The 17488-nt window shown below is 41.5% G+C and overlaps 1 protein-coding gene across 1 annotated transcript in view; it reads left to right on the top strand.

The window, feature by feature from the left end:
- Positions 1 to 212: 212 nt before the first annotated feature.
- Positions 213 to 17488, top strand: part of LOC118173150 (histone-lysine N-methyltransferase SETDB2-like) — a 44555-nt gene continuing 27279 nt past the window's right edge. The window contains exons 1-13 of the mRNA XM_035337485.1: positions 213 to 431; positions 1337 to 1396; positions 3761 to 3883; positions 5281 to 5346; positions 6007 to 6109; positions 6803 to 7366; positions 8652 to 8771; positions 9527 to 9696; positions 10108 to 10336; positions 12248 to 12332; positions 13269 to 13374; positions 14176 to 14504; positions 15697 to 15785. Coding sequence (XP_035193376.1) covers position 431; positions 1337 to 1396; positions 3761 to 3883; positions 5281 to 5346; positions 6007 to 6109; positions 6803 to 7366; positions 8652 to 8771; positions 9527 to 9696; positions 10108 to 10336; positions 12248 to 12332; positions 13269 to 13374; positions 14176 to 14504; positions 15697 to 15785 — 2045 coding nt within the window. The 5' untranslated portion in view covers positions 213 to 430. The remainder of the gene's footprint in view (positions 432 to 1336; positions 1397 to 3760; positions 3884 to 5280; positions 5347 to 6006; positions 6110 to 6802; positions 7367 to 8651; positions 8772 to 9526; positions 9697 to 10107; positions 10337 to 12247; positions 12333 to 13268; positions 13375 to 14175; positions 14505 to 15696; positions 15786 to 17488) is intronic.

Below are 17488 nucleotides of genomic sequence, written 5' to 3' on the forward strand. Positions count from 1 at the left end.
CCTCCCGGCTCTGCCCCCCGCAGCCCCCTCCTCCAGCGGGGCCCCATTGGCCGGGGCCGGCTGCGCGCACGCGCGGTAGCCAGGAGACGTCACCTCGTCGCCCTCCTTCCGCCACTACAGCGGGGAAGGGGGGAGGCGGGGTGCGCTCGGCGCATGCGCGGGCCTCTGGCTGTCGGCGCCCCCTGGCGGGCGGGGCGGCAGAGGGGGGAGGAAGAGGAGGGGGAGGAAGGCGGCGGCATCACTTCGACGGGGCACCCGAAAGTTTCTGAGGGGGTTTGTGTCAGCGGAGCAGCGCCGTGAGCTTTTCCTGCCCTAACGGTTCTATGATCTGCTCCTGTTTCAGCCCTCGGCTGCCCCCAGGAGGAGGAAGAGGAGGAGGAGGAGGAGGGGACGAAGGCTCGAGCAGCCTCAGCCGACGGAAGGCGAAAGAAGTAAGCCTTAAATAAACACACACGTGCTCCGACAGCCCGTAGGCACGTCCTGTGAGGAGATTTTTGTAGGAAATCGCGTGAGCTGAGGCTCTGCTCCCCGTCAGCCCCACGGCTGAGGCGCCCACGCGTGGGGCTGGTGTGTGGGAGCAGGCTGAGGGCTTGGTGTGTCAGGGGTGTGCCGGGCCGGGCCATGCTGGGCCATTCGTGGTGACAGCCAGAAGCACAACGCCTTCCGTTGGTGTTTTGCTTAGTCCGCCAGATCCTTGCTCTGTATTGCACCTGTTGTGAAACAAACTTATAAATTTCTCACCTAAAACAGTCACCTTTCTTTCCTAAGTATCCAAGTTTCATTGCGCTACAGCTGTAGTGACAACTGTAGTGACAACATTAATTAAAAAAAAATAAATGTGAGCTAACAGGAAGCAGGTGGTTTTTAGGTTCAGCTGAATGTGTTGGTTCGTATGGGCCACCTCATCATAGCTTTGTGTATTATGGGGTGATAACTTAGGTATGTTTAAAAAAAAATGGTCCTCACCGCTCATTTCCTGTGAATGTTCTTCAGCCAGGTTGTGGTGTATAGCTTTGAAAGTGGGATGGCTGTTTCACCACACAGTCTGGTTGCCCAGGGAGGCGGTGGAGTCACCGTCCCTGGGGGTGTTAAAGGAGAGGTTGGACGTGGTGCTTAGGGACATGGTTTAGTGGGTGACAGTGGTGGTAGGGGGATGGTTGGACCAGATGATCTTGAAGGTCCTTTCCAACCTTAATGATTCTATATTCCTTTCTCCCACAGTGTTCTCACTGTTTCCCACTGTAGGTATCCACTTGAATAGCTTTTGAAAAAGTACCAACAAACGTTTTCGTTCCTTATTTGAGCTCTTAATGTGTCCATTCTGCACCTCTTGCAGTGCTGTACAACTGCCTCGAAGAGGAGAATCGGACCAGTTCCAGGAAAGAGACAAATGAAGGTAGTGTAATTGAGGCTTACAGAAGGAAAGGGGAAGGTGGAATATATTTAGCACTGCTTCTAGCATGAAAATGGTAGGTGGATGACAACAGTTTTACCTTTCATGGTGTATAAATAAGATGTGTGCCAGTCCTATGAGTACTTCACAGGGAATATTCACCCAAGTATTTTTCTGGTAGATGGCCTAAGGAGTCCTGGCTTTGGCTTCTATTTTCTTGCTCTAACATCTAGCTGCTCCCACACCATGCTGGGAAAAAAAAAAAAAAGGAAAGAAAAAGGAAAAAAAAGCCCACAAAGATCCTATAGAGGGGAAAAGAAAATCCCTCTAGAAATACTTCTGAAGCTGACTTCAGGTATTGCCACCAGATGTCAGTGCACACCCTGAGTCACCGGCTGATGAGACCAGTTTGAAGGCTGACAAAGTAGACCCATCCTGTGTCTGGCCGTTCCCTGTCCTGAATGGTGTGGACATCTCTTTTTTTTATTATTATTATTTTTTTTTGAAATGGAAAATTATACCTTGAGCTTCACATGCGGCGTCTCTGTGCAAAACCAAGCTTTTGCTGCTGGTGTTTCAGAATGCTCCAGCAAGAGAACTGGAGCGTTTCCAAGGTGAGTGACAAGCACGCATGTGCTAACGATGTGGTCTGTTTGCTGTTGGCCTACACAAGATTAGAACTGGCCCAGAAATGAAAGACTGTGTTCTGTCAGCCATCCTCTGAAGTGGCCTGTCCACCAGTGCTATCCAGATACAGTAACCATATTGCAGTGTCTGAAAACAGATTGACATAATGGCAGCGGTTTAAATTTGCAGTGGTGGAACTTTTTACTACTATTTCTGAATGTGTTTTTTTAAACAGCAGTATTATGTACACTTGTTTCTCAATACTTTAAGTTTGTGATACTGCACAGCAAAAGGGTGGGAATGGCCCAGGGCACGCTTTATATCTTGGAGCAGTAAAGTGGGATTCCAAGAGGCGTTGTGGCTTTTTTTGTAGTGTGACTTTGCTCTTTCCACCTTTTTTTTAGTATTTCTGTGAATATAAAAGCTCGCTAAATAGTGTTGAGAGTTAGTGCCAGATCGGTCATTTTACAAATAAAGTACTTTCTATGTTCCTGTTTATATTTAATGTTAAGCTTTTAACTGCTGGTGCCATCAGCATCTGGTGGCTGCTGACAAAAGATTGTTACTTTCTTGGCTTTGTGGTGATGCTTCTGAGGGTAACCACTGGCTCTCTACTGACATAGTGTTACTCAGTTTCTGTTACGCTGAGCAATGGAAGTCGTTCTCTGATAAGAAAAATTGAAAAAATACGTTGCAAGTTTTTGTAAGAAAGCCACATCTCATTACTGTTGGGGTGGTTTCACAGGTCTGCTAGCCAGAACTTGTCATCTTGAAAGTAGACGATAAACCTAGGATGGTGACAGTGGGCTCGTGAAATGGAAAGGGAAAACAGTTTTATTTACTTGTTTTTGCTTGATATTTGAAGAAGAGAAACATGAACCACAGCAGAGAGTACATTCCATTTTCTAGCATGGTCTGGTGACACACTGAATCCTATTCTCTTTTTAGTGTCCTTGCCAAAGATGTACTAATACTTTAACAACAGCTTTCATGCATGGGCTTAGTACCACAAATACATATGCTTGGAAGGGAAGAGGTGTGATGAATCAGGTTCTAATTGGTGGTTTATTTTTTTTTAATTCTTTTAGCAAAACATTCTTTTAAATATTTCTAATGGAGGTATAATATAAGTGGAATATTAAATATTGCAACCATGGTAACTTGGTAAGCAAAATTTATCAAACTGCTTTTATCTGAGAATATGTTCAGCATTTTTTCTGCTAGAAAGCTTACTGAAGAGATTGAGGGAGCATGACAATCAACTTATATAGCTAAGGAAGGTTATTGCTTTGAAAAAAAAAATCCTAATTTTTCTTTAGTAATATGTTCAGTTCATTCAGTTGAAAATATTCTCCTTTGCCACTTCTATGAATTTCATTGATAACTAATTTATAGTGGAACTAATTTGTTAGTATTTGGAGAAAGGCTTCCAGAGCACCATTTCTATGCATGTTTGAAAAATTATTTGAGGAGCTTCGTGGACCATCAGAAGTCACTTCAGCTCATCACTAGACTTCAGTTTCATTTTCATGATTAGAATTAGGAACAGGTGTTGAAGGTTTAAGCCTTTCAAATTAAAAAAATAAAAATAAAAAGTGTCCTGCCTGATTTTTCAGAAGTGCTGGGCCCCTGCATCCCACTGAAATGGTTTTGAGCCTTTGAAAAGTCCATTAAGAGCTACTCTTATTTTTAGACTTCTTGGGAGCTGTACAGACTTGTGAATGGAAGTTTGTATTTCAGGTGATTTGAAGGCATTTTGGACCCAAATGGGAAATAAAAGAGTAGACGTCATATTTGAGCAGGTGCAAGAAGTCCTGCTGCTGCTAAAGGAAAAGATCAAGAATGGAACTGCCACAAACCAAGGTTTGAAATCCTTGTAATGGTTCAGCAGGACTGCAGCTGAGCTGTGGCCCACTTTGTGTAGGGCTGTGTGATAACTGCCACGGTTCAGATCTCTGAGTTTGCTCCTTAGCAGTTGGCTTTTTAAAGCAATTTTAAAAATATGTTTCTAAAAAACAGAACAACAACTTTTCAGATGCATTTTGCCATATAATCGTTTTGCCCATGTGCTTTTTTAAAGTGTTCTTTCTTATGCATACAGAATTGCAATGTTTATTTTTGAGAAGTAATGAAAATATTTGCAGTGCCTTGTGTTTTCTTCATCTTCAAAAGTTTTAGCCTTTAAGGCTGATTCAGTGAATAGAATGGGTTTGTAGTGAGATGATAGTCTTGTAAGTACTATTTCATGTTAGAGAAACTGGTACAGTAATGCGTTATAAGATTGTTCTTGATTTTCATGGAAATAAGTTTTCTTTATCTGCATCAAAATCAGGAGTTTGATAAGCCTGGAGCAGTACACAGGTGCTTTATTTTTATTTTCATTTTTTAACTGGTCTATTTAACTTAGAAATTATTTAGGTTTTATTTACATTGGTGATTTAATAATCTGTGCAGTTTAATGCTTCTTTCTTGGTACAAGAAAATGCACAGCAGTGTAAGACACTTTTAAACTCTGCATTTTGGTGCTTGCTCTAAATTGGTGCTGTGTTTTTTTGTGAACCTGCGTTCCTATGTCTTGATTTTTGTGAGGAAATATTCCAGAATTGCGGAGCTAAAAGTTGAACTTTAATCCCCAGATGATGCAATGAGTCTGTGATGTGCTTAAATTTGTACGTTCTATGCCTTGTTCTGTAAAGATTCCAAACTGAATTGTTAATATGGATTTTACTGTCAACTTGTGATATTTATTGCACGGGGCAACAGGTTGAGACAGAACAAGTCACTACTTTTGTGTTTTTACATTTGCCCAGCAATTTATGAGTTGCATTAATTTGGGCTGACAAGATTCAGGCCTTTTTTGGTGGGAGATGACCAATCTAGTGACAAAGTAAAGAGAGAAACTTAGACTAATTTATATTTACATGTATTACTGCCTCTGGAGACTACTGGGCTTTGTGTGCTTAAAAGCATTCCAGCAGCTTTCCACAAGGCAGAGGATGTTCAGTTCGGGTTCACCGTTACTAATGTGAGCTGTGTCTTCATTGCAGCTCCTGGATTTGTGTATTAGGATGCATCCTCCTAGGGCTGCAGTGCAAAAAGTTTCTAATAGCCTGAGTGTTGCAGTGCTCTAGATTAGCCTAGAGAGGGAACAAAGTTTCTGGAGGATTTAAGCCTTATTTTACCTTTTAGCAGTCCCTAATATCATTGCCATTATTATTACTTAAATTATGCCTGGTATCTGTTTTGTTTCTTTGTACCAGAATGCTGGCAGGCTTGGGCACTGGTGAACGAAGCTAATCTAGGGGATCTTTTAACTCCGACAAATGGTATGTGCATCTTGATTGTATTTATTTGTTATGTGGCTTTAGTTTCTTTTGTTTTACTTACCAGGAGTTTATTTCCTGGTTTTGAAATTAATAAGATAGATCTCAAAAGCCCATTGGCATTGCAAACAGAGAAAAAAACTAAACCTTGCATCCTTTTACTTCAAATAGTGAAGAAAAATCTGTATGTTTTCTTACGTGTGTTACCTCTGTGCACCTTGAAAGCTACATGGGAGATTTTAATGCACAAGTCCTGTGGTGTTTGGTGAAAAGGCGGAAAATCTTTGCAATGCATTTCTGTCTCAAATTTGTCAATGCAGACCTAAATATCCTCCTTTGGGGCAAGGAAATGGCTGGGGGGAGGAGGAAGGGAAATGGCAGGGGGGAGGGGAGATGGAGAAAAGAAACAGGAGAGAAAGCAAGAGAGTGTGTGTGTGAGTGAGAGCTGCTCACACACGTCTTTATGCAAACACGTTACTTCTGTAAAAGTTGAAAAAGTAGTGTCTTTTTAGTAGGGGATTTGTCAGCACACTCTGTTAGCTATAATTCATAGCAGTGCTTTGCCTTTAATGTATTTTGGCAATTATCTTTTCAATAACGGAAGCAAGTTTGATTATAAATTTAGATTACCGATGTTTTTGCTCGTATTCCATGTTTTTTCAGCAAGCGAAGCGGTCGATGGAAATGGTGCACAGGAAATCAAACCTAAATTGCGTCAGCTTCTTAGAGATGCCAGCACTGCAAACTCTGCAGAAGGTTCTCAAAGGTCAGTGTATTTATTTAATACTTCCAGTTTAGCAAAGCTCATTATTCTGTGTCTTTATTGCACTTGAGAGAGTATTTAATCGCACTCTGGTATCTATAAATTCATTGTTTTAAAATCAGCTTTGAATACTGACAATTTTCAAAGTAAAAATATTTTAAACTTGACATACATGGCCAAGATGGCCTGCAAGATCAAAGCCTGAGGTTTTGAGTAGGCTTCTTTAATATGCCACCTGAGAACTTTGCAGAGTAATTAGTTCTGAATGAAGTTCCATGAGTATTTCCAGGGCTGGGACTTAAAAGCTTTGAGTTCAGTTCTCAGGGTTTCACAGTTTGTGGATCATTAGGCAAATGAATCTTTGTAGTTATGCTCAGGTAGTAGCTGGAAGAGGGAGGCGAAGGTACTGTTGCTTTTTTTAATTCTTTTTTTATAATTTTTTTTTTTTATCTTCTAGTACGTAAGCTCTTTCTGGGCAGGAGCTGCTGCTGTCCTTTATTTGGGACAGCACTGTGTGTCTTCACATGGTGTCAGGCCATGTTGCATGATGCAGTCATTCGGTGAAACCCTTGGCCTTCCAGCAGTGGGCTGTTACTTTCCCACAGTAATAATGCTGAAGCACTAGAAGATGGATTGTTTGACTGGTTGACTGAGATGCTGTTTTTCTTTTTTTCCCCTTTTATTTGTTCGAAATAGCAAAAAGGAGAAAGAAAAATTGGATTCAGGGAGCAAAGAAGCATCTAGTGAAATTCAACGTGTACCTTTAAGCCCCCAGTATCAGAACCACAAGTGCTCTAGTGCGTGTCTCACCAACAGAGCAGTAAGCTCCTACAAGGGTGAAAATCCTCTTCAGATCCCAATCCTGTTTCACTTCCAAAGACGCCATGCAAAAGCAGACTGCCTTTCGAAGTCACTGGATGTGAATTATAAAGCTCCTTGTGGCAGGAGTCTGAGAAGCTTTCAAGATGTGCAAAATTATCTGTTTGAAACAGAATGCAATTTCTTATTTATTGATCACTTCTCTTTCAACACGTATGTACTGCTGGGCAGGAACACTGTAAATCCCAAACCCCTTGTGTATGACTTTGATATCAGCAATGGAGCCGAGTCTGTGCCCGTCTCCTTCTGTAATGATATTGACCGCGCGAGATTACCTTATTTTAAATATCGGAGGGCATCGTGGCCCCGTGGGTATTATCTCAACAATCTATCCACCATGTTTCTTGATTCGTGTGACTGCACAGATGGCTGCATTGATAGGTAAGTGGAAAAAATGAATCCCAGACAAACAATGGGGAAAACATTTGGGATCTTATCAATGTTTATAAATACTTGAAGTGTGGGAGACAGAGGGAATGGCCAACCTCTTCTCAGTGGTTTGTGGGGACAGGACAAGGGGCAATGGCCTCAAGATGGAGCCCAGGAAGTTCTACACCACCATGCAAAAGAACTTCCTCACGGTGAGGGTGACGGAGCACTGGCACAGGCTGCCCAGGGAGGTCGTGGAGTCTCCTTCTCTGGAGATATTCAAGGCCCATCTGGACGCCTGCCTGGGCAACCTGCTCCAGGGAACCTGCTTTGGCAGGAGGGTTGGACCCGATGATCTCTCGAGGTCCCTTCCAACCCCTTCAGTTCTGTGATTCTGTGTAATGTATGATGTGTCAGTGTTAGGGGGATGTTGGAAGTGTGAAGGTGCACGGTACCAAGCAGTGCCAAATAATGAAGTGCCGGTGCTGCTGGGATATCTGCAGTAGTTGTCTTGTGCTCTGCGTTGACTGGAACAATTGAGTCTTTGTTTCATCCAGAACTGGGGTGCTCCTACCTGGCCAGCATCTGTTGTAGGGAAAGAAGCGATCAAGAGATGGATTATGTTCATTTATATTTCTTCCCAAGTTGGCAGTGCTTCTTCAAGTGGAGTTGGAAAGCAGATCCCTCAGCTTTGGGAAAGGAGTTAGGAAGGGAGGGTTGTATGCTAGCAGAGGAAGTCTCATTTTTCTGGCAGACAGAGGGATTGTGCATGACATCTTCAGCGGCAGCTCCCTCTGTGTGTCCTACAGGGCTGGGACTGGGCAGCCTGAAGAGAGATCAGTGGGCCATGGGAGGTTACTTAAGGCAGAGGAAGAAACCCCTGTTCACCATCTCTACATCCCATCCTTCCTCATTCCTAAACAAAAACTACAAACGCCATGGTCACAGGATACATTTATGCTCTGGACAGTTAGAACCACAGAACCATTAAGGTTGGAAAAGCCCTCCAAGATCATGTGGTCCAGCCATCCCCCCTACTGTCAATATTACCCACTGGAGTTCTTCAATGGGCACTGTGGGAGGAAGGTGATGAAGTAGTGGCTAACAGACCAAGATGCTGTGCCAGAACAGGTCATTCTCATTCCTTCATTCAGTTAATTTAACCATGTCCCGTTTGTAGTTAATAAAACAATATGTTTGTGTATATAGTCAAGTACGTTTCAAATGATGCAAACTGGATTTGCACTGCTTCAGATAGATTCTGTTTCTGACATGATGTTTTACTTTTATCTTCTAGGTCAAAATGTGCATGCCTACAGCTAACTGCAAGAGGCTGTCATAAATTTTCTCTGTCTCCAAATACTAAAACTTCTCGTGGATACAGTTATAAAAGACTGGAAGGGCCTGTTCCTAGTGGGTAAGAAAGAACTATTAATTACTATTTTATTTGTATACTCTTGCTTTACTCCTGTAGTGTTCCTGGATTACTGAAAATTTCACTTTTTGTCCCAATGTTACTGGCAAGTCAGGATGGTTTGGGCAGAAATAATGAATGACTTCAGTAACAATGGGGAAAAAACATTTTGGTGCTGCACATCACTACGGCTTTTTACGGTGCCCTGTGTGTGCGCACAGGTGATGGAGGAAACAAATTATTGTTCCCAATAATATTGTTCCCTTTTCAGTTCTTGTTGCTGTGCAGCATTGACTTGTTGTTGGTGTACAGGATTAAAGCTGCCAGTGAACCCAGAGACAGATGGAAAAAAATGCAGTTGTGAGTTCTTCTAGTGGCATTTGTTTAAATCCTAAAACTCCTGACAGCTACAGTAAGGTCTCAGCAGACAGGTTGTCTTTGCTAAAATCTGCCCAAGCATAGAATGAGGTACTTCATAAAGATTTCTTCATCCGTGTGACTTACTCTTGTAAAATAAAAAAGTAGCATTTATTTTTCTTGTGTTCTAATAAAAAAAATCTGTCTGACTCTTAAAATTGATGAGTCAGTAGTCAAGAATGCCATGAGCTTCGGAGCACTGCACAATCAGTGTTCACCAGGGTCTTTCTTTTCATTCAACTGCCTTGTTACGTAGTGCTCAGGAGGGAAATTTGTAATGGCAACTTTGCTTTGGTAATGCATTCTTCTTTGTTGTGTTTTCTTTTGCTTTCTCTTGACAGAATTTATGAGTGTAGTGTGTCATGCAGGTGTGACAAGATGATGTGTCAGAACAGAGTTGTACAGCATGGCATTCAAGTTCGCCTGCAGGTGTTCAACACAGAGAAGAAGGGTTGGGGCGTCCGCTGCCTGGATGATATCGACAAGGGGACATTTGTTTGTACTTACTCAGGTAACATGAAGGTGACCTAGGGAAGATTTGTAGCATAATTTTCCTCCCCTGTGGCCTGTGCTCTGGAATTTCTTTGAGAACCCAACAGAGAAATAGAGTGTTGGAAAAGAAGTGAGCCAGTATGATCTTAACTTGCAGATGATCAAACGGACAGAAGAACTTTGAAGAACTCTGCAATGTAATGATGCCAGACAGATTCAAAAGGTTCTGGAGCAAAGCCCATCTCAGACTTGATTTTTTTTCCTTCACAGGTCCATGCATCCTATTTTAGGGCTTGTTTTCCTTCAGTATAAATGCATTCATATTTTGCTTTTCAAAATAGTGCTCTTGCCTTTGATGTAAGTTAGAACTGATACAGTATGACCCATCTTAGCAAAGAAACAATTTTTAAAAATGTCATTTTTCTTCCAGGCAGATTAATGAGCAAAGCTGAAGCTCGAGTATTGGGAGGTGCCAGTCAAGACAAGAAAGAGGAGAGTGCTGTGAATGACAGCGGGCACAGCTTTTTTTCCAAAAAAATGAAACTTGACACTAGTTGCTCAGATTCTGAGATTGAACTAGTGCAGGCTGGCAAAGATCATGTTCTTGAGAAGCAGGAGTCTTTGTCTCAGACTGTGGATAATCAAAATGAATCATCTGAGTAAGTTTACCAAAGGAAACGTAAGAATAGCAAAACTTTGTTCTCATATTCTATAAAGTCCGATATACAACTTATCCTCTGGCTGAGGGCATTCAATTCTACACTGTTTCTTTTTCTTTCTCAACTTTTTGTTAAATCCTAATTTGTTCTAGTGGGACAGAGTTATTTCTATATGCTAATTTCCCTTATGGTGGGTATCCCTTAACGTTTGCTAGACATCCTATTTGTCTTCTGAGTGTACATGATTTCTTCAGGGCACGAATCAATATGCTAATTTGTAAAGAGTGAAGTGATTAAAAAATACTTGATGCCACTGAAGGATTCGATTAAAAAAAAAATTAGCCACTAACTGTCCCGAGCTTTGCTCTCAATTTCTAAACCTCTTACTCTTTGTAACATAACCTGGCCTGCTGGTTTTAACCTTTTCTGTAAGGAGTCTGACAACAGATTTCCTTTTGCAGTAAATTACACAGGAATTCTAATCCTGTTTCCACTTTATGGTCTCATAGCCTGTCAAGACTCCTAACATACAGCAAAATGATGTGTGGCTTTGTCAATAGCATGCTGTAGTCCTTTTCAGAAGGAAGTGGGGAGCCTGTTTTCTTAAACTGTATTCCTTGCTTTGCCATGCTCCTTTGTAAACTGATTATTTTTCCTGCCCAGAAATGATGGCAAACACTTGCTCATTTCATGAAAAAAGATAAAAACTTTTAAAAATACCTGCTAGTATAGTCTCACTTGCATTTCATTATCTTGTAAACATAATGAGTTAATAATTTTGTAAGTTACATAATTATCAATGATCTACTGGATTTTACTTCTACAAAGTGCTTCCCCTCTAAGTTGTAGGGAAGCATGATATTAAATTTGTTTTCACTCCACTGTTACCTTAAATCTCATTTTTATCCTTAGGAAAGAAAATTAATGTTTCACATGGGAGCTACATAAAAATGTCACACAAAAAAGAATTTGCTATTCTGGCTTCTGAAAGAAAACAAAACCCAATCCAGCTGACCTGAAAAATTGAGAGGAGATCGGCAGGCTAAGCCCTACATGTCACTCACCCAAGCAGGTTGCCTTTGAAAGGGTGAACAGTGTGATCATAATAATATTAAAATACTGCAACTTCTAATGCAGCTTCTGAATTTACAAAGGGGTTTAAATCTTAAGAAAGACTTACAGAATAGCATTTTTTGGCCATTATTGGTAGACCAAAGAAATACGATGTTTTTTCAAGGCAAGAAAATGCACATAAATATTTTAGTTTGAAGAATTCCTCAAATAGGAGCTATTACTTATTGCTACATGCTGTATGGGTACTCAGATTAGGTTGAAGCTGATATTTTCTACTGCACTCTACATATAATCAAAGTAAACGTGACTTCTGATGTTTTAAGTACATATAGCAAAGACTGCTTCCCTTCCTTCCTCAAATTTCTCCTGATGTGAAAGAGCAAAGTTCTTTTTTGTGAGAGTATTTTCTATATCTGCCATATATTAATTCTCTCTCTCTATCTTTTGTCCCCACTTCTTTTTTGTTTTCTTGATTGAAAGCTACAGTGTCAAAAGTGTTGAAAGTGATAGCTGGAAAAAACCAAAGCCCTCTCTGTAGGTGCTGTGTTTTGAGATGATGTGGTATAATAGTTAACAGAAAAGTTGGTTCTTGGGAGTAATGTAGGAGGATGTAAAAGCAGCTGCTTATCTCTCAAAAAAGTATGCTGAACTGTTTTTTATAAACACTATTGCAAACTTAACCAGGTTCCTCAAAAGGCAATTGGGGTGAAAATAAGGCTGCAGGTTCTGGTGTGGTCTGCTCTTAATGTACTAGAGACGGCTGGAGAAATGCGTGTTGTGAGAGTTATTTATGTGTCATCTTGTCTTTTGCGATTTCCTTTTGAACTTTCTACACAGAGTTCACCCAAGGAGTTTGAGTGTTGCAGCCGTGAGAAGGCCTGGAACTAGAATAGCTGTTGCTCATAATCAGCGGCTACAAATGGTAATAAAAATAAGTGGCTTTAAAAGAGGTTTTTATTTTAACTGTGCTGAATATATGTGTCAATTTTGACCTTTTCATCTTACACACTTAAATTCTACCAAACTTTCTTTATGACATTGTCACGCTGTGAGCCGAGCTGGAAGCTATACCCCATCCCTTCTCCATTATCCCTTCAACACCTTCACTGAGAAGGGCATTAATTACACCCTTCCTTTCTCCATCCTCGCCCTTCACTGGAGCTCCAGCCATGATCCTCAATAAATGATTCTCCACCTCCATCTCCCGTTGTAGCTAATTGCAGGGTTAGTGCTAATATTTTTGTGATGTCTCTCTGAAAAGTGCCATAGCAGGAAAAGAAGGGAATAAAATCTCATGAGTTGGATGGCGTTTGCTCAACGGCACAGCTGGGAGAATCTCATCTGCCCCAGGGTGTCAAGTGCTGTAAATACGTGCAAAGGAAGGAAACTGGTATAAACTTCTTCTGCAGGTTCCATTGCACATGATGTTTTCATGCAGAAATGTGGCAGTTCTGTGCATTTTGGTGCTCCTGTAACTGATTGCTGCCTTGTAGTGGGAGGCAAGAAATCTTGCCACTTGTGTTTTATTAAAACCACGTAAAAAGCATATTTGGGTTTGGTTCAGCAGCTTATACCAAGACATTAAAACCCTGGTGAGATTGTTTGCACTTATTTAAATAATGTAAATATTATGTTGAATGGAGAGCTCCTTCCAGGTTATTCTGAAGGATGACTTGAAATTAAGACACGTGTTGCATTGCAGTCAACGTTTGGACCTTTGGAACTCAGTCATAGCCATGTAGGTTTGAAACTTAATCCCTGGAGTCCTAAAATCCATTTGTTATCCTGTGTTGACCCAGAGTTGCATAGAGCAACAGTACGTCACAGCCTTTTCACTTATTTTTTATTCTGTTTAAAGGAAGTTGATACACTGGTGCACAGTGCCAGCTCAGATGAAGATAATAGTTCTCAGCGTCATCAGTCAAGCAAAACAAAACTAACCAGTGGAGCAAAGAAAGGAGAAAGTAGGTTTGCAGAGCTGTAAATACTGCACTCTTAGTGTACTTGTAAACTGGGGGCTTTGCATGTGTGCAGGCCTGTTCTCAGAGTGGGGTGGTGATGCCCATGTAGTGCTTAGGCCGTCTTAAACAAGCTTGGCAGTACAGAAATTATGCAGTACAGAAATTAGGCATATGAAAATATGCTGCCTTGCATATTATAGCACATTCATTGGTCCAGGGCAATCTTTTGCCTGCAAACTTGATCTTGGGCCATGGTGAACAGTTTGTAGAATAGTTTTTCAAATGCTGTGCAGCTGTGGGGAAGCCGGTCTTCCACAAAATACTGTTCTCATCCCCACTCCGTGTACCAGTCAACAAAGTTTGGAAAGGATATAAAGGGAGGGTGGGGGGCTCTCAACCTTGGGCGATGATGTGAAACTGATGCTGTTAGCACATGCATCTTGTTTCTGTCTTAATGCCAGTTTGTGATTCTCTCAGGAATGAAATTAAGGAGAATGATGATAAAGTGCCATGTGGAAGAAATCAGTTTGGAGTGGGATTTGAAAAAAAAGGGAGACACTTAAGTCACTCACAGAAGACTTGGGCAAGTGCTTCAGGCACTCCAATGGGAAACAGTAATTGGAGGAGAAGTGATGAAAGGTGTGGAAAAGGGCAGTTACGTTAAGGCTTTGTAGCAAATAGCGAGAAAGTTAATTGTATTTTGGAGAGCAAAGAAAGTTGGGTGGATAAGAGGCCAGGGCCAAACAAGGGAAAGGCTTTTGCTTCAAAGCAATACTGAAAAATAACTTCCATGTCCACTGACAGGATCCATTCAGCAGCAGAAGGAAGACCATCCAATGAAAGCTGGACAGACTGAGCCTGCTGACACGAACAGTGCAGAACGCAAAAGAAAGAGTCTGTCTCTGCAGGGTGTTGCTTGCAGCAAGTTGGATGTGCTGAAAGACACGTGTGTTATGAGGCCATCCAAAAATGTTTCCCAAAAAGCTAACCACAAAGAGGAGAATCACTGGCAGTCAAAACAAGGCACGTTTTGCAGGGAGGCTGACAGTGACAGGTCGCTTCTGAGTGCTAACGAAGAAAATACTTATATACTGGATGCCACGAAAGAAGGGAATGTGGGTCGTTTTCTAAACGTAAGTAAGAAGTTGCATGTGTTGTCTTACTTGCCTTAGCATAAATGAATAATTGATGGATTTGCATGAGTTGGAAGGCTTTTGCAAAAAAAAAATCTGCCCTGACATAACCTAAATGTGTGGTGGGTGCGTGTGAGGGCAGCTTGTGGTGCTCCCTGCGCTCTGAAGTGACAGAACAGCAGGTAGGCTCCTGCCAGCTGTGAATACTTCCATAAGATAATGCATGGTACACACTAGCTGTAGGTTTTGGCACCACTAGATTCCAGAGTGAAATATTTCCAAGTCATGAGTGATACCTGTTTCCTGATTTTAGCATAGCACCTCTTTTTGGGGGGAGAGGGGTTGTCCAGGGATCAAATGGCACATCTGGAACTAGCAGCCTTCTCCCAGCCCCATATCTTGTTCCCAAAGCATTGTAAATTCTGGCTTATGCTGATTTAAGGTAAGTGTTGGGATTTTGTAGGAAACTTCTCTGTAGTTTAATCACAGGTTAAGAAAGTGGTCTGTCGTGCTTGGTTAGTAAGTCTCTTAACTTTGACTTTTCAAGAAATAGCAATGAATTCCAACGAAAGTCCAACTAAGGTGAATGTTTTATACCCACATCTGCATGTGCTCAGCAAGTCATTTTTTTCTCTATTGGTAAGGATATGTATCTCATTGGAAAACCTTGCATATACTTGAGCATTTCCTCATTGCAGAGGCAATACGGTGGTAAGATCGGTATAGTGCATCTTGCTGAAACCTTCCTTCTTCACCCATCACCATACCTGTGTTCCTACATGCACCTGAATGACCTTTAGCATCTCATCTCTTCACCAGTGCACACAATCTTTTCATCTATTAATTGCTCGCTGACTGACATCAAGATACATCTGTCACGTACTGATTATTTGTGGTACGTCCCGAATCAAAGCTGATTTCTTACCATAAATGACTGGGGGACAGCTTGATAAATGACCTCGATTTTCCTAGGCAAAGGTACTTCCATGATATAATGGAGATAAAAAATACGTTAAAGAGATATAGCTAAAGCAAAAAAAATAGTGGTAGTGGCATTGAGTAATAGAGATTGTGTTGACTGCAAAGGGGAGAAAGGAACTACCTGTAACAGTGACATTCTTGTCACAGAACAGGTCTTTCAGCCGAGGACCAGGTAATTTACTGTTTCTAATCCATATATTCTGTTTCACAGCACAGCTGCTGCCCAAATCTGTTTGCACAGAGCGTGTTTGTAGAGAGTCACAACAGAAGTTTCCCATGGGTGGCTTTCTTCACAAACAGGTGATTTTTTTTTTTTTTTTTTGAAATGTAATGTTTCTTCAAGGCACTAGGGAAGAAAACAGTGCTTAGTTATTACGAAAAAGTTACACTAAGGGTGCAGGCATTTAGATCATGAAACTGTAGAGCTACTTTCTTACCAGTGACTTCTTACTATTCACTAAAGACTGAAGGAATACGGTTGTTTCAGTGCAAACAATAAAAAAAACTCATTATCGATAATCAGCGTGAAGCGTGGAAATGACTTTTGATGCATCCATTTTGGTCATTGTCATCTTCAGTGGAAAAACAGGTTTAGCCTATTTTTCATGCTTTCTTTAGAAAGCTAAGATCCGTTGGCCTCAGAGTTGTGCCTCAAAGAATGCCCAGCAGAGGTGGGTCCCAGAGGGCAGGCTTGGAGCCTATGGGTTCTTAAGGCTGATGCACTTTCTCTGTGGGCCCAACAAGCTGACGTGTTCTTTGTACTCCAGTGTGTGTCTTGGGGAGGTGGCAGTAAGGTACTCAGGTGGAAACTTCCTCTGAAAGACAAAAAAAAATGTGGCTGTCTCGTTCTGGATGGCAGTAAGGGGAGATACAGAGAGCTGGCACCAGTGAGATGAAAGGAGGCAGCTAAACCCAGGAAAGAAAAGATTAATTGTATGACTGGTTAGGTGATGGATTTGACAATGGGAGTGCTAGGTGAGAATTTATAACAGAGGGGAGAGTTTATTCCAGACAAACAGGGATCCTGGAGAACACTGATACTCTGGAGCTTTGCAACCCTAGGCCCAGCCCCTCGTCCCATGCTGACACACATGCTGTGGATTGCACTGTGAGGAGGGCTTCCAAGAGCTCTGGAGACAAGGTTTCTGAAATATATCAGGAAAAAAACAAAACAAAACAAAAGATTCTGGTTTAGCTAGAATTTTTCTTGCTCAGGTGTTCAGTGAAGAAATGTGTAGTGGGGATTGAGGCCAGAGGATAGAGGTAGCAGTGGTCAGTAGAAGACGCTTAAGGAAGATGATTGTTGAAAGAATGTTCCCTTGGCTTGTCCTCTGGCTTTCTGGCAATCACCCCTTTGCAACTTTTCTACATTAAGGGCTCCATCTGGATCATTGAGCTTAATTTTATATCTGCTGTTACCTTTCCCAGACACCTTTTCATTTCTTTTACATTTCTGGCTTCCAGAACATCCTAAGGTTAACAAGTCCCAGATTGCAGTTATGCTTCGCTTGAAAAGTCCTCATTTTGTTTGTTCTCAGCCTGCTGCCTGGTAGCTCACTGGACTTCACTTATAGCTTACCCTCTGAGAAACATCAGAGAATTACTCTCTTGTTTGCAATACTCATATCTTATTGTATTTTCCACTTGGTTGTGCCTCAGCATCTTAGTATTTAACTTGGCATTTGTTTGGGGCAGTGAATTTCCTACATTTGAAATCGCCTCTCTCGTATACTTGTCACAGGGGCTGGTTCTTGAGGATCATGTGTTTAACTTTGAGTCCTAGGGTTTGGGCACGTAAATGATGCAGTTGTATTAAAATGAAGTTGTCAGACCCTTCATCCTCAGTACACCTAGAGATCTATTTGAACCACAGTGAGGGGCTGTACATACTAAAAAGAACAAAGCTGCCTGTGCTCTCATTTAGATGTGCTCACTTATCTGTTTTTTTTTCCTTTTTTTTTCTTTTAGTGTTCTCCCCCAGAATTTGCCTGGAAGTTAGAGCT

The sequence above is a fragment of the Oxyura jamaicensis genome, chromosome 1, assembly GCF_011077185.1.
Source record: "Oxyura jamaicensis isolate SHBP4307 breed ruddy duck chromosome 1, BPBGC_Ojam_1.0, whole genome shotgun sequence".
NCBI lineage: Eukaryota > Metazoa > Chordata > Aves > Anseriformes > Anatidae > Oxyura > Oxyura jamaicensis.